The sequence below is a fragment of the Microtus pennsylvanicus genome, chromosome 4, assembly GCF_037038515.1.
Source record: "Microtus pennsylvanicus isolate mMicPen1 chromosome 4, mMicPen1.hap1, whole genome shotgun sequence".
Lineage (NCBI taxonomy): Eukaryota > Metazoa > Chordata > Mammalia > Rodentia > Cricetidae > Microtus > Microtus pennsylvanicus.
The window spans coordinates 82,694,466-82,708,444 of NC_134582.1; the positions used below are offsets into that span (position 1 = coordinate 82,694,466).

Genomic DNA, 13,979 nt, shown 5'->3' on the forward strand with positions numbered 1-13,979 from the left:
ATTTTGAAGCTTGGCATCAGCATGCATAAGTTGGGAGAAAGATGTGACTTAATTCAGGAAGGTGGACGGATAACTGACCCCACTATTGACAAGCGCATGGATTTTCATTTTAATGCTCTCTTGGATGTTGTCTCTGAGTGGAGGAAGGATAAGACTCTGCTCCAAGATGTCCCTTTAGGAGGTATGGGGAGAACGGTGGTGTGATGGTTCCCTCGTAGTATCTGCAGGAGGGCCAGTCTTGACATACATTACTCTCACTGAATGCTGCAGATTTTCTCAGAGATGGGCAGAACTTCCCTGGGGAAGTTCACGTGTGTGCACGCATACACACAGAAACACATCTTACTTTGAGTGGCGTATTGTTTAACAAAATTATCTAAACATTTATTTCAGTCTCCCAGAAAAACTTACTTTAAACCTGTGATAAGCCCTCCATGTATGTGGTTACGGTTGTTAGCCCATATATGCCTTCTGAAGGTCTCTGAATATCAGTATTTCTTTCCTTTCTTTGACTTCAGCTATAATAGATTGTTTTTTTAAATATGTTTTGCTTAATGCATATTTTAAAGTAAGCGTATAAAATCAGAACTTTGTGGTACTTAAATGGGCAATAATAATCACAGCTCTTAAAACCTTGACTTTTTTTTTTAAAGATTTATTTTATTATGTATACAACATTCTGCCTCAATGTATTCTTGCATGCCAGAGGAGGGTGCCAGATCTCAGTACAGATGGTTGTGAGCCACCATGTGGTTGCTGGGAATTGAACTCAGGACCTCTGGAAGAGCAGCCAGTGCTCTTAACCTCTGAGCCATCTCTCCAGCCCCAACCCTTGACTTCTTATGGCGACCCATTTCCATGAAGGTACCGGCTGGGACATTGTGTACTGCCCCTTACATTTCTGTTTATGTAACTTGCAATTTTGTGATCTGCATTTTTCATTTGTAGTTCTTGGAAGCATGATTTTTTTTTTGAAGTGTGAATGTTTTAACTCTTTAATATGTTAATCTCTTTAACCGTGTATTTTGACAAGCGTGTTCTCAGTTCTTCAACTGATATTGTACTTTATTTCAGTAGCTAGGTGTTTTGGTTTTCCTCTCTGTTACTGGGATGTACTCTGACAGAAAGCAGCGTAGGAAAGAAAGGGGTTATTTAGCTTAAGTTATAGTCCATCATAGTGGGCAAGTCCTATCACATCCACCATCCAGAGCAGGAAAAGAACGCATGTGTGCATTCTGCTCAGCGTGGTTTCCGTGCTTTAACAACAGCCCAGTCCCAAAGCCCAGGAGTGGTGCTGCCCACTTTGAGGTTTTGTTTTCCCACATCCGTTAAGGCAGCTGAGACAGTCCCCCACAGACAGCCTGATATGTGTAATCCCTCACTGAATTTCTTTCATTCCCAAGAGATGCTACTTTGTATCAAGTTGACAATTTAAATTAATGGGCACACAGGGCATGTCTCTCCCTCCTCCTCTGCCGCCTTTGAGAGACCTGACTCACAGTCAGATCATTGTTGGAAAAAAGTGTTGGCAGACGAACCCTGACAGAATTCTCAGGAATGCCCTCTAGGCAGCCGGACCATTGAATAAGATGTGTAGTGTCCAGACCAATTGACCAGTTGTTAATCTCTTGAAACTAAAATTACTAGGCCCACTCGAAGTCTCCAAAGTTTACATTTTTCTTTTCTTTTTGCGTCCTCCTGCCTCAGCCTCCAGAGTGCTGGGATTTCAGGTGGTCTCATCGTCACGCCCAGCTCTCTTCTCAATGGCCGTTTCTCTTCACATCTCTTTCTTAGTTACTTGCCTTGTTACAGCTTTTCTCCTGACCTTGTTTTAAAACATTAAAGGAGGCCTAAGAATAATTTATAAATAATTGCTTAAGCTTAGTATTCTATTTAAAAAGTTTTGATAATGCATGCATATATCTGTATGAAGTTATGGTTATATTCTGCCTATCAGTTGTCTGCAGTCTCGGTATAGCAGGAGAGAGAGAGGGGGAGGCTTTGGGGCTACAGGTCATTTCACAAGGAATATGTACTAAAATTATAAGATATTACTTATGTGACAATTAGGTTATTAGCTAGTTGAAGCCCCTTTTAGTCTGCTTGTGCTTGATTTTATGCTGGGCTGTGACAATGGTGTCTCTCTTTTTCACTAAGTGACAGGAATGTAGAGACTATCAGCAGGCAGGAATGGGGCTGCTGCAAAGGGCTCTGAAAGTGACAGAGCTCAAGACACCAGGGCAGAAATCTGGGTATCTCGATATGACAAATTAGTTAAGAATTACAACATTTTAGTGAGAATTTGGAATTGAGGCTGAGTTGGGATCTAGAGTTACACACATTGGCTCGCTCTCTCTCTCTCTCTCTCTCTCTCTCTCTCTCTCTCTCTCTCTCTCACACACACACACACACACACACACACACACACACACACACACACACCGGCTACATACTGTTAATACATAACGTACCTTGTCCCAGAAAGCCGAGGGCTCAGGCTAGTGCTTAGTAAGAAACCGTTTGTCTACCCTGCCCAAGGTGCTGAGTCCATTTTCCAGCTCTGAAAACAACAACAGATGCTCACTGGTGGTTCTAGTCAGGTAGGTACACAGCACTTCATAGAAACCTGGAGTCTGTGATGTATGTGGATGATTGTCGTCACTAAACAGTTACCAAAGTGGACTAAAATGCTTGGAATTAGACCAGAGCCCTCAGATGCCAAGTGTGCAACCCCCCATTATCGTTTAGTTACGCCAATCAGAACAATTTCACAGGAATGTCTATAGTTAAAATTCCATTTGAATGGGATAGATAAATCCTGTACACACCTGTAATACAGCACTGGGGGGGGGGGGGGCTGAGGCAGCCGCTAGATAACACTAGACTGTAAGGCATGGAAGACCCAGGCGCTGGAGGCTGTACTTAAACTCAACAGCAGGAGAAGTAAGTCTAGCAGGGCTAGAATTTACCCTGAATGGATTTGAAAGCTGTGTGGCCAAGCCTCAAAGTGAGTAGGTCATAGTTGCTACTTGGGTGAAGCCAGCAGGCCCACCCTGCTCAGTCAGCTTTTGGAACTTAACTGTGTGATCATTAGTGGTGTTGAGAAAGATTGCTGATGCAGCAAAAGGCCACAGGAGAGACTGCACTTGAGCCGTCTTCCATATTTCCGTTGGTTGAGGGGAGATGATATAGGAGCTTCAAGGCCACAGCAGTCAGAGCAGAAAAGGCATTGGTGATCCTGTCTGCATGTGTAAGGGGACTTTTTCCACCTCTGGAGCAGAGGAGACAGCTTCTCAACTAAGCAGGCGCTTAACATGTTTTTTTTTAATGGCCAACTTTCGTTTCCATCAAGATTAAGCATTTGCAGCTGGATGGTGGTGGTGTATGCCTTTAATCCCAGCACTCAGAGGCAGGCAGGCAGATCCTGTGAGTTCGAGGCCAGCCTGGTCTACAAGAGCTAGTTCTAGGATAGGCTCCAAAGCAACAGAGAAACCCTGTCTTGGAAAAAAATGTGTTTGCTTGCTGAGGAGTTGGCCCCATTAAGAATATATTGCATTCTATTTATTCCTGAGTTTACTTGGGTAAGACTGGAAGTTTTGGGCTCTTTTGGGGAAAGCAGGATCAGGAATTGGACAGGAAATTGCTCCTCAGCTGATTATTTTGTTCTGATCCGTTCTCACCACAGAGAAGATAGAGGAGATCTACCAAGCTTTTGTGAAGGAATCTGGCATCCAGTTCAGTGAGCTGGAAGGACAGGTGCTGCAGTTCCACCTGAGCAACCTGGAGTACGCCTGTGGCAGCAGCCTGCACCAGGTAAGCCCGTTGGTCCTCAGATACTCTGGTGTGCAGCTGTGGAGAGGGCTCATTCAGTAAAGTGCTGCTGTATAAGCGTGTGGATCTGAGTTCGGATCCCCAGGACCCCTGAGAAAACCAGATGTGTGTGCTTATGATCTCAGTGTTGAGGAGGCAGAGAGGAGGCTTGCTGGTCAGTGAGCTTTGCATCTCCCTGTCCCGTATGTATCTGTACAGTTGCTTGAGTGCCGCTGCATGTATACACTGGTTAGAGGCCAGCCCTCCAGAGCTGGTTCTACGCCTTCACTGTAAAAACTCTGACTAAATTCTGCTCCTAGGCTTATGCAGCAAGCACTTTCAACCAGAGAGCCATCTTCCTGGCCGTTTGTGTAATCCAGGCTGGGTTTGAACTGGCCATATAGCGCCAGCTCTTCTTTTCACCACCTCCCATGTTGCTGGGGATACAGGCACATACCGCCACTTGGCTGGTAGTTTATCTGATTGTAAAGTTAAATATTGCTTGGTAGCACCAACTGGACCCGAACTCAGGTTTCTCATCCCTCAGCCTCCCAGGTGATAGTGTTATAGACATGTATCACCATATTGCCTGTGAAGAAGTTCAGTCTGTACACTCCAAGAAGGGAGGGATGCTGCGCTGGACCTGAAAAGGACCAAGAGCCTTTCCTTTGCTGCTCTTAACCCTGTGCAGGGGCCCTGAGAGTCATTTTAGTGGGGACATACTGTTTACAAACACTGCTCCAAGAAACTAAAGTTGTAGCATTGCACTTCTGTCCTGTTGGTCTGCAGAAGTGAATTTCAAGCTGGCCTAACTCAGCCAGCTGCGATCAACAGTCCACTCCCCTGCTAGGAAGCAGTCTTGAGAACACCGCCATCTCCATGCTACTCTGCGTTACAGTTTGGATTGAACCATTTCCCCCAAATGTGCTGGGTCTTGGCCTTTATGGAACTCCTACCCGTGTTGAGGATAGAAATTTGGCGGATATTCCTGTGGAGTTGGAAAAAAATGCGTGCAGTTTGACCTCCATGGATTTGCCTTCACCAGAGTTGCTGATGAACGGACTTTGCCTGCTCTAGCACGTGGCCCTGGCAGGCCTTGCCCTTCTCCTGTTCCCTCTGCCTTGTAAAAACTGTTAGCTTACATTCCTAACGCTAGCTACCGAGGCTTATACCCACTTCCATCTCCTAAGGCTGACTCCCAGCGTCCAGCTATTGAAGAATTGAAGTCCAGCAATCTGAAGGCCCGTTGGGCTCACCTAATTCATATGCCCAATTAAAATGAAATATCTCTTCCTAACACGAGGTCTCCCCCTTTACTTTTTTAAACTGCCATTTGTCTATGTGCTATGTCTGTCGCTCTCTATTCAGAGGCAGTCCTTTGTCCCTCTGGAACACACCCCTGCCCCCTTTCTCTTGTTCCTTCCCCCTCTCTCCCCTGTACCTGTCTCCTTTACCACAGCATCCCAGCCCATTCTAATGCAGGCCTCCCTTCTCTTCTCTTAAAACTTACACCTACGAGGTCATTTGCGGCTGCTTTTCTGCCAGAGTCAGAGCAGCCACTTTAACTTTTCTTGCCTGCTAAATAAAGGTTCTCTGTGAGCAGGGGTGTTTGGGTGTGCTTTGTGCCTAATCTGGGGTCTGGGAGGGAGCCCCCGCTGTGCAGGAGCCCCCTTCATCTGATGCTTCAAGTAAACATTTTTTTTCTTTAATCAATAAGTGGTACCTATTCTGAAATAATTAAACCTTCTCCCATTTGTCATGTGTGTGGGTGAGTACGTGCATGTGTAGACCAGAGGACAATCTCAGGTACTGTTCCTCAGGTGCTGTCCACTTGTATTTATTTTGAGACAAAGTCTTACTCTGTAGACTAACTGACCTGGAAGTTAGGGCAATACCTCAGTTTTCTAGGTGCTAGAACTAGAGGCATGAGCTGCCATGTCTGTTTAGATCATTTGTTCTAATGTAAGCTTTTCTGTTTGTCACATAGTTTGCCTTCCCCAGGCACTGGTGTACCCTGGGGCTGGTTGGTTGTCCTCATTTCCTCTGTGATTGGTACTCTCCTCCTGCCTGGGGTTGGTATTCTCCACCTGGAACTTTTTTTTTTTCCCTGATGTCCTCAGGAGCAGCTTGTAGGTTTACAGTATGGCTTCCTAACATGCTGTATTGTTTCCTAGGTGTCTGCTCGCTCCTGGGACCACAATGAATTCTTTGCCCAGTTTGCTGGTGACCATACTCTTCTAACTCCTGGATACTCTGCTATCATTGAAAAACTGGCTGAAGGGCTCGACATTCGCCTCAAATCTCCAGTGAGTTTGGATGGGTGGGAGACTGGGGAGGATGTGAAGTTTTGGGAGGATGTGGTTTTAAGAACAATACAGGGTTTCGTAGCTCATGACCTCGCTAGACCTAATTCAACACTAAGTTCTTCACCTCATATCTTCATAGTTTCAGAAATGATCTGCCTTACTTTGTGCTATAATAAAGCGTTTTCTATTATCTTGCCATGCTTATAAACTTTAACTGAGTTCAGCTGTAACCACTCAAGAATGCTGCATGCCCAGTACACCCTCCTCTGCATAGCCTGAGCTGTAACATAAACACACCGTGGGAAAGGTCCTGACCCTCACAGTGTTGCTAAATGTTTGTCTTGAACAGGTGCAAAGTATAGATTATACTGGAGATGAAGTGCAAGTTACCACGACAGACGGTATAGGGTATTCTGCACAAAAGGTAGGTGCTGGGGTCCCACTAGGATAGAGCACCGTACTACCAAGGGCCATCTTTGCCATCAAGCAGTTTGTCCTTGGAGTCTGCCTAGAGACTTGTTGGTTTCTAATGAAGCAGATCTACTCACAAGTCGTGAGTAGCTTACAAATCTCAAATATTCAAATACTGTCTAAACACATGGAAGATGGAGTTCTGTGTTCCTTAAAGTGGGTTCTGTAGTCGGCCGAATAATTGAATAAGAAAATTCCCAGGGCTGGCGATTGAGTTCCAGTGTGAGGACCTGCATGTTGTCCCCAGTTCTTCCTCCTGAAAATGCCTTGATCATATGAGTTTGGAAAGTTATATAGCACAGCACCCTTAGGATTGAAAGGGATGCTGGAACCCTTTTCAAATTCAAGTTCTTGTCTTGAAACTGTATTTTCCTGGGCTGGAGAGATGGCTCAGAGGTTAAGAGCATCGCCTGCTCTTCCAAAGGTCCTGAGTTCAATACCCAGCAACCACATGGTGGCTCACAACCATCTGTAATTAGGTCTGGTGCCCTCTTCTGGTCTGCAGACACACACACAGAATATTGTATACATAATAAATAAATAAATATTTAAAAAAAAAAAAAGAAACTGTATTTTCCTGGAGCTTAAGTACTTCGATGTAGTTTGGACTCTTGATAGCCAGCTTCAATAGGTGGATAGTGCAAGATGCTGAGTCTAGTTGCTAACATTCCAATGTGAAGCGTGGTACTAGAAAATGAAGGCAGCTACCCTGAAAGCTTGGTTATTTCTGGAGTTGAAATGATGATGAAGAGATCTCACGGATGGACCCTGTCACCTGCTGGCAGACTAGCTTTGCTTTCTCTCTATCATCTGACAGCTTTCATGGTCCTGAATATTCATACAGAATCAAAGGAGTGCATCTCACACAGGGAGGATGGGGCCTAGAGATACAATGGGTTGGAGGTGTCATCAGCTGGCTGGGAGACCATGCAGTGCTTCTCAGGGCCCTGTAAGGATTCTCGTTTTTCAAGCCTCTTATTCTCTGTGTAGCTTGCTGGGAGCCACTGGGCAGTCGTGTCCACTGTAAGCTCCTACTATGTAACTTCCTCCAAAGGCTAGCATTTTAAGTATGGGCTTTTTAAATTACAATTCAGCTCAATTCAAGGGAACGAATTCTGTGTGTCTGCATTTTAGTGTCAAGGATAACATGCTACTTGGTATTTCCCTGCCTGGTCACCCTCTCCCTCTGCTGATGTTGGCTAGACATATGCACTCCTGAGCCCATGTTTTTAGGACTTCCAGACGAGTCAACATAGGTGCAAACCACACTTTAAAATGTTTAAAGCAGATATTCTTATTATACGGCTAATACTCATCACCGTTTGTATTGGGAGTCTTCCTGCTGTGCAGCCCAGCTGGACAGACTGACTGTCTAGGTTACTTTCACAGATAATGAGCCTCACTGTCCTACCAGCGGGAGTTTATACCACTAGTGGCTTACTCAAGAGTTTATACTTTGGAAAGTTTTGTTAGTAAGACTTGTAGAACTTATTTTTGGCAGTTGTCGTGTCAGCTGCTGTTTGGCACTGACTGTTTTGTTGGTCGTGTGGATGCTAGTGCATACGAATAGAACTCAGAACAACTCTGGACTTACTCTGATCCAGGAACCAGCGGTTAAACCAAGTACGTGGAGGGTTTGAGGCTGTTGAGATTCCAGTGCATTCGTGTTTCATCTAGTCCTGCAGGTATTGAAAGGCAGCTGTAGTTCCTTCCCTTCCTCTTATGCAGACTCCCTTGCCTCTAAGGTTCTCCTTGTGACATCCAACCAGTCGCATACACATCTGGGAGGTGCAGCCTGTCTGGCTTTGCTTCACTGTTGCTGCCTCTGCTGCCAGCACAGTGGTTAAAGTGCTTGGTTCTGCTGTAGCAGGGGTAGCAGAGGTCCTATGAAGCCAAAAGACGGGGCAGAGGACATCTGTTTTGTTGGTGCAGGTCTTTCTCTATGTAGGGTGATTCTGGTGCTGGTAGTAGTGATGACTTCTTGGTTGATTCTGGAACCAGAACTTTCTGAATGGAAGTTGAGACAGCAGTTATTCTTGATGGTTTGTTTTTATTATGTGGCTTCAAGGATCCCATTTTTCCCCAATAGGTCCTTGGTATGTCGCCTTGGTTGGCCTTAACCTTGTAAGTGCTAGGATTGTTGTGCTACCATACCCAGCTGAGAGTTCAATTTGACCTTTAAAATTACTTAAAATCTTTTTTTTTATTATTATTATCCAGTTGGTCTTCAATTTGTTATATAGTCCAGATATAACAACAAGATGGCTTTGATCATCTTGGTCTTTATCTCCAGAGTGCTGGGATTACAAGTGTTTACCATCATGCTTGGACCACTTCCATAAATAGTGCTGCTTTTCAGAGATGAAGTCTGCTACCCTCCCGACCCAGCTTACCATTAGCCATCGAGAAGGTTCTTGTGTACACTCCCGTGTGACTGCCACTTCTGCTCAGCTAGGCACTCTTGTGTAATGAACAACCTATGTGAGCTCAAATACCACCCCATTCTTAGAACATAAAGTGGGATATTGGCAGTTTTACAGCCGGAAGCAGAGCAGAGAGGATGTTCAGGTGTTGGTTGGTGGGTGGTCTCAGATGCTATGTGAATTGTTTCCCGCAGGTACTGGTCACGGTGCCACTAGCCATTCTACAGAGAGGTGCCATCCAGTTTAATCCTCCATTGTCAGAGAAGAAGATGAAGGCCATCAATAGCCTGGGTGCAGGCATCATTGAAAAGGTGACCTAAATTACCTTAGCCTCAGAACTCCAAGACCAGTGCCGGCTGATGGCTTTGTTTGGATAATAACCTTTTTGTACAGTTAGGCAAACAAAAGGGAGTAAGGGTAAACAGAATGTACTATATACATGTATGTCAAACAATTAATTTTAATCAGTTAAAAAATGGGGGCAGGAAAGATATTTTTTAAAAAGTTTAGCCTTATTTAAAAATTTCTGATATAATTTGGATAAAAAAGGCTAGCTGAATTCCATTTTGACTTTTAGTTCTCTTGAACCCTTAGATGAGGTTTCATGTAGTCTAGACTGCCTTCAAACTGTGTAGCTAGGGGTAGATTTGAAGCCTTGATTTTCCTGCCTCCACCTATCAAGTGCTGAGATTATCCCCCTGCCTACCAAGCCCAGCTGAGAAATGATCTAGTCATCTGAGTTTGACTTTGCTATAAGCAGCTCTTAATTTGTTTTGTTTCCCATGTCCATGTTGTGGGCTCCCTTAGTAGTAAAGGCCATGCTGCAGATACTAGAAGGCCTTTTGAGTGGTGTGTAGCTTATGGAGCTCAGGATTAAATAGGTGGGCAGTTTTGAATCTAGTGCAATTGTCTGTGAGTAGACTTCTAGGTTGTGTCTGTACCATACCACCTGTACCACCTATCTACCATGGGATGGTTTGCGAGTCAGGCAAGGGGCTGGAGATTGAAACACACACACACACACTCTCACACAGACATGGGTCATCCTTGAAACAAGAATGCCCTTTTTACTGTATTACAGGGCAGCTTAGATAGGGCTCTTTTTGACTGATGGCCACGCCCTAGCTCTAGGGACTTTTTAGCTGCAAGCCCACCAGAAACCACTCCCTTGCCATCAGGAACTAACTCATGATGGTCTTGTGCTCAGAGCAGCTGCAAGCATAGGAAAACAAGTTGTTTACTCCGGCAGGCAAAGGGTCACAGAAAATTCAGGGTCTGAGGGTCTGCAGTCCCCAACACGTGTCAAGATGGCCAATGATTGACACAGGGTGGACTTATTCTCCCTGCTTGCTTTCCAGATTGCCTTGCAGTTTCCATATAGATTTTGGGACAGTAAAGTTCAAGGGGCTGACTTTTTTGGTCATGTTCCTCCCAGTGCCAGCCAACGAGGGCTCTTTGCTGTATACTATGACCTGGACCCCCAGGTAAAATGTTGTGGTGTGGTTTGAGTTCCTTTTTGAATGTTAGGGTTTATGCATTATGTACCATGAGCAGGAATGAGTGATGGTTGTGTAGATCTGTGGTATGTGTTTATATGCTAGGGAGGATGCACTGATTGGGACATTTTCTTTGGGAAAAGAGTCCCAATCCTTGCCCTGTTTTCTTAAAAGTATCAGTTCTGCTCTGTGGGGCTTGAGTCAATGATCATGAAAGCTTATTTCAGGTTGAAAGTGAATTCCTCACGAAAGGTCGGTGACACCACAGTAAGTCAGTGGACCAACGCTGAGCTAGGTTAGGTAGGGGAGGTCCGTGTGAGGGCTGTATGAGAACAGATGAGTAGAAAGCTGTGACAACTGTGCTGTAAAAAAGGAGCCTCGCCACTGTTTCCTGCTTCCCCCCATTTTGGGGAAATGCTTTAAAGGGTTTCAGGTAGAAGCCTATAATCCCTTATTTAGTTATTCCTGCAGATTTCTTTCTCAGTCTTTCTGCTGCTTCTCCAACAAAATTTCATAAACAGCCAAGGGAACCTTGAATTTGACCTTTGTATTATTTCATGAGTGTTTATGCTCGTGGGGCAGTGAGTGTGCATGAGAATGGATGGGGACTGAAGAGAAAGGGCAATGGGACACAGTGATATTGTATGTGGAACTGAGCCTTTACAGCAAGTGCCCTGTGCTTTTCCCTGTGTGCCTGCAAAAGCAGCAGAGTGTACTGATGTCCGTGATCACAGGGGAGGCAGTAGCATCCCTCAGGACCATGGATGACAAGCAGGTGTTGCAGCAGTGCATGGGCATCCTTCGGGAGCTGTTTAAGGAGCAGGTGAGAAAAACCCTCCTTGATAGGATAAACGTGCTTATTGTGGAAGGGATGTGAGCAGGTGGAACTGGAAGCCAGTCAGTGTCACTGAATACCAAGGGATCAAGACAGGCCAGATTGGTTTTCCTTGCAGTTACCATCTCCACCTGAGTACCCAGCTGAGTATCAGGGCTGCCATAGCAAAATGCCAGAGCATGGTGCCGAGACTTATTCTTTTATAGTTCTACAAGCTCAGGCCCAGGATGAAGATGTCTAACTGGGTTGGTCTCTGTAGACTCTTCATGGCTTACAGATGTTTTCCTTGGTATCCTCAAATACTTTCCCTTCTGTACTGAATTAGGCCTTCTCTAACATGTCTTTTGTAATCCAGTTACCCAGTAAAGATTCACACTTCCAGTTCCATTCAGATGGCCTTAGTAATTAAACTTGGATCTGTCAGGGCTATACAGCTGCAGACTTTTTGCTCATCACATCATTTATACTTACCTGCCTTTCCTAAGACTGTAAAAGGCCATTTTTTATAGTTCCCATGTAACAGCTTTGACTATCATTCTTTTTTTAAAAAAAATAACTATATTTAAATGTGCATACTATTACCCATATGTGTAGGTCAGAGGACAGCTTCCTTCCACTATATAAGTTCTTGGAGATCACTTAGGTCCTCATGCTTTGGCAGAACTGCCCTTATCCACTGGGCATTTTCTAAAATTTCCTAGTGCACCAATAAGCAACTCTCTCCAAGGAGCTCCAGGTACCTTCCCCATTGCCTGGAGGTCTGGAAGCAGCCTGATGAAGAGCAGAAATAGAAGTGGAGTGACTCAGAATTTAAATTGAGGGGAACTCAGCTGTCACCAGCTCTTTGTAAAAGAAAAGATCTAACTAGTCATACAATCCTGCCAGTCATTCTCAGCTTGGGTTTTTAGTTATTTGGAATTTAGTTATTTCACCTGTATTTTTAGTTATTTGGAACTGTAGTTTATAGGGAAGTGTTTTGCATGTTAAACTTGTCCAAGGCCAGTGGACAAAATCAAGTTTAGTTTACAGCCACTGTAGCAGCTCGTTGTACAGTGTGTCTTTGGCAGGTGAAGCATAGATGTGAAGGGATCAAGTGTGGCTGGAGAGAGTGCACAGGAAGGGAGGAGACACTGCTGCTCAGGCTGCCACAGTAAACTGAGGCCTAGAAGGGAAAAGTTTATTTCTAACTGGGTTGTAGTGTATCCAAGTTCCTTTTTAATCATTTTGTTAAAATAATTTTTTGTTTGCACATCAAGGAGGTCCCAGATCCCACCAAGTATTTTGTCACACGATGGAGCACAGAGCCATGGATCCAGATGGCATATAGTTTTGTCAAGACATTTGGAAGTGGTGAGGCCTATGACATCATTGCTGAAGAAATACAAGGATCTGTCTTTTTTGCTGGTGAGGTACATATCTTGACATCAGTATTTTCAGTTAAAGTGGCTCAGTCTTAAAACTCAAGCCAAGCATGTTGAAAGTCTCCATTCTGAAAGTCTGTCTTATATTTCTGCTAGCAGCCATTTTTAATTGTCTAGTTTTCCTGTGAACACATCATTCTTTAGATGTATCTTTCTGTCTTAAAGTACTTATATTGACATTGTATGATTTAATATTAGACTCTGACTTACTTTGCTATGTTAAAATAGGACTTACATAGTCTCCATGCATCATTCTTTTAATGCAGCTATTTTACTTAGTTGGTATCCGTGCTCTTTTGAGAGCAGGTCTCACACTGTAGTCCAGGCTGGATTGCAGCAATCCTAATGCCCCATACTCTGGAGATTGCAGATGTGAGCCAACGCACTTGGTATGTGAACTGTCGTGTGCATTGTAATGTTTATTGCTGAGCCAAGGTGTTCATGGGTTCCATTATTAAACAGTTTCCTGCTTTTTTGATAGCTATTTTGGTGCCTGTCTCCCCTGGCCTTTAGTCATCTCCAATTCACAGTATACTCCCTCCTAGCTCGCTTATTATCTGAAACCCTGGAGTCTTTGCACTATTCACTGACATGAGATTATAGTACAGTACATTCTCCCATTTTCTTTATCCTTAGATCTTCTGTCCTTCAAACTCTTGGACTACCAACCTTTCTTATTTCTTTATTCAACTTTGGGAGAGATTTTTGGTAATCTTTTCACCTTGGAATGAGTATTTTCTTGCCAGAATTTTTGTTGCCACCCCATTCTGACACCATCACTGGTTATTTAGGCTTTTGAAAAATGTTTCCTGTTTCCCTTGCTGGTTGTAAAGCACATTTGAGACGCCTTCCGAGCTCCAGCAGTGGCATCACTGCCTGGGAACCTTTCCTTTTGGTAGTAACTTTGCTTTTTATTTAACATGATGCCTGTTTTTATGAGAAGAGGGGCATGTTTGTGGGGAAATGTGTGCCATCGCCCTGGAGCTGTCCACCTTGGTGTATTGTTACTGTTGTTTTGGAGACAGGGTTTCATAGGCTGGAGTTACCAAGTGGATTATGCTTGCTGGGCAGAAAACATACCCTAGAGAGCCACCTTCCTAGAATTGAGTACAAGAACGTGCCACTACATCAAGTTTTATAAACATGTAGATCCTTGTGTTTGAATTACTTTATCAACCAGAGGAGGCACAGCAGCATCTGTCACCTAGAGCTTTGGA

At 44.3% G+C, this 13,979-nt stretch overlaps 1 protein-coding gene across 3 annotated transcripts in view; it reads left to right on the forward strand.

Moving 5' to 3' along the window:
- The window catches only part of Kdm1b (lysine demethylase 1B), a 41,856-nt gene that overhangs the window by 25,469 nt on the left and 2,408 nt on the right, over positions 1 to 13,979 (forward strand). For all 3 annotated transcript variants that reach the window (XM_075969664.1, XM_075969665.1, XM_075969663.1), the window contains exons 13-20: positions 10 to 181; positions 3,686 to 3,813; positions 5,985 to 6,116; positions 6,466 to 6,540; positions 9,205 to 9,321; positions 10,369 to 10,494; positions 11,213 to 11,329; positions 12,598 to 12,750. In XM_075969664.1, coding sequence (XP_075825779.1) covers positions 10 to 181; positions 3,686 to 3,813; positions 5,985 to 6,116; positions 6,466 to 6,540; positions 9,205 to 9,321; positions 10,369 to 10,494; positions 11,213 to 11,329; positions 12,598 to 12,750 — 1,020 coding nt within the window. The remainder of the gene's footprint in view (positions 1 to 9; positions 182 to 3,685; positions 3,814 to 5,984; positions 6,117 to 6,465; positions 6,541 to 9,204; positions 9,322 to 10,368; positions 10,495 to 11,212; positions 11,330 to 12,597; positions 12,751 to 13,979) is intronic.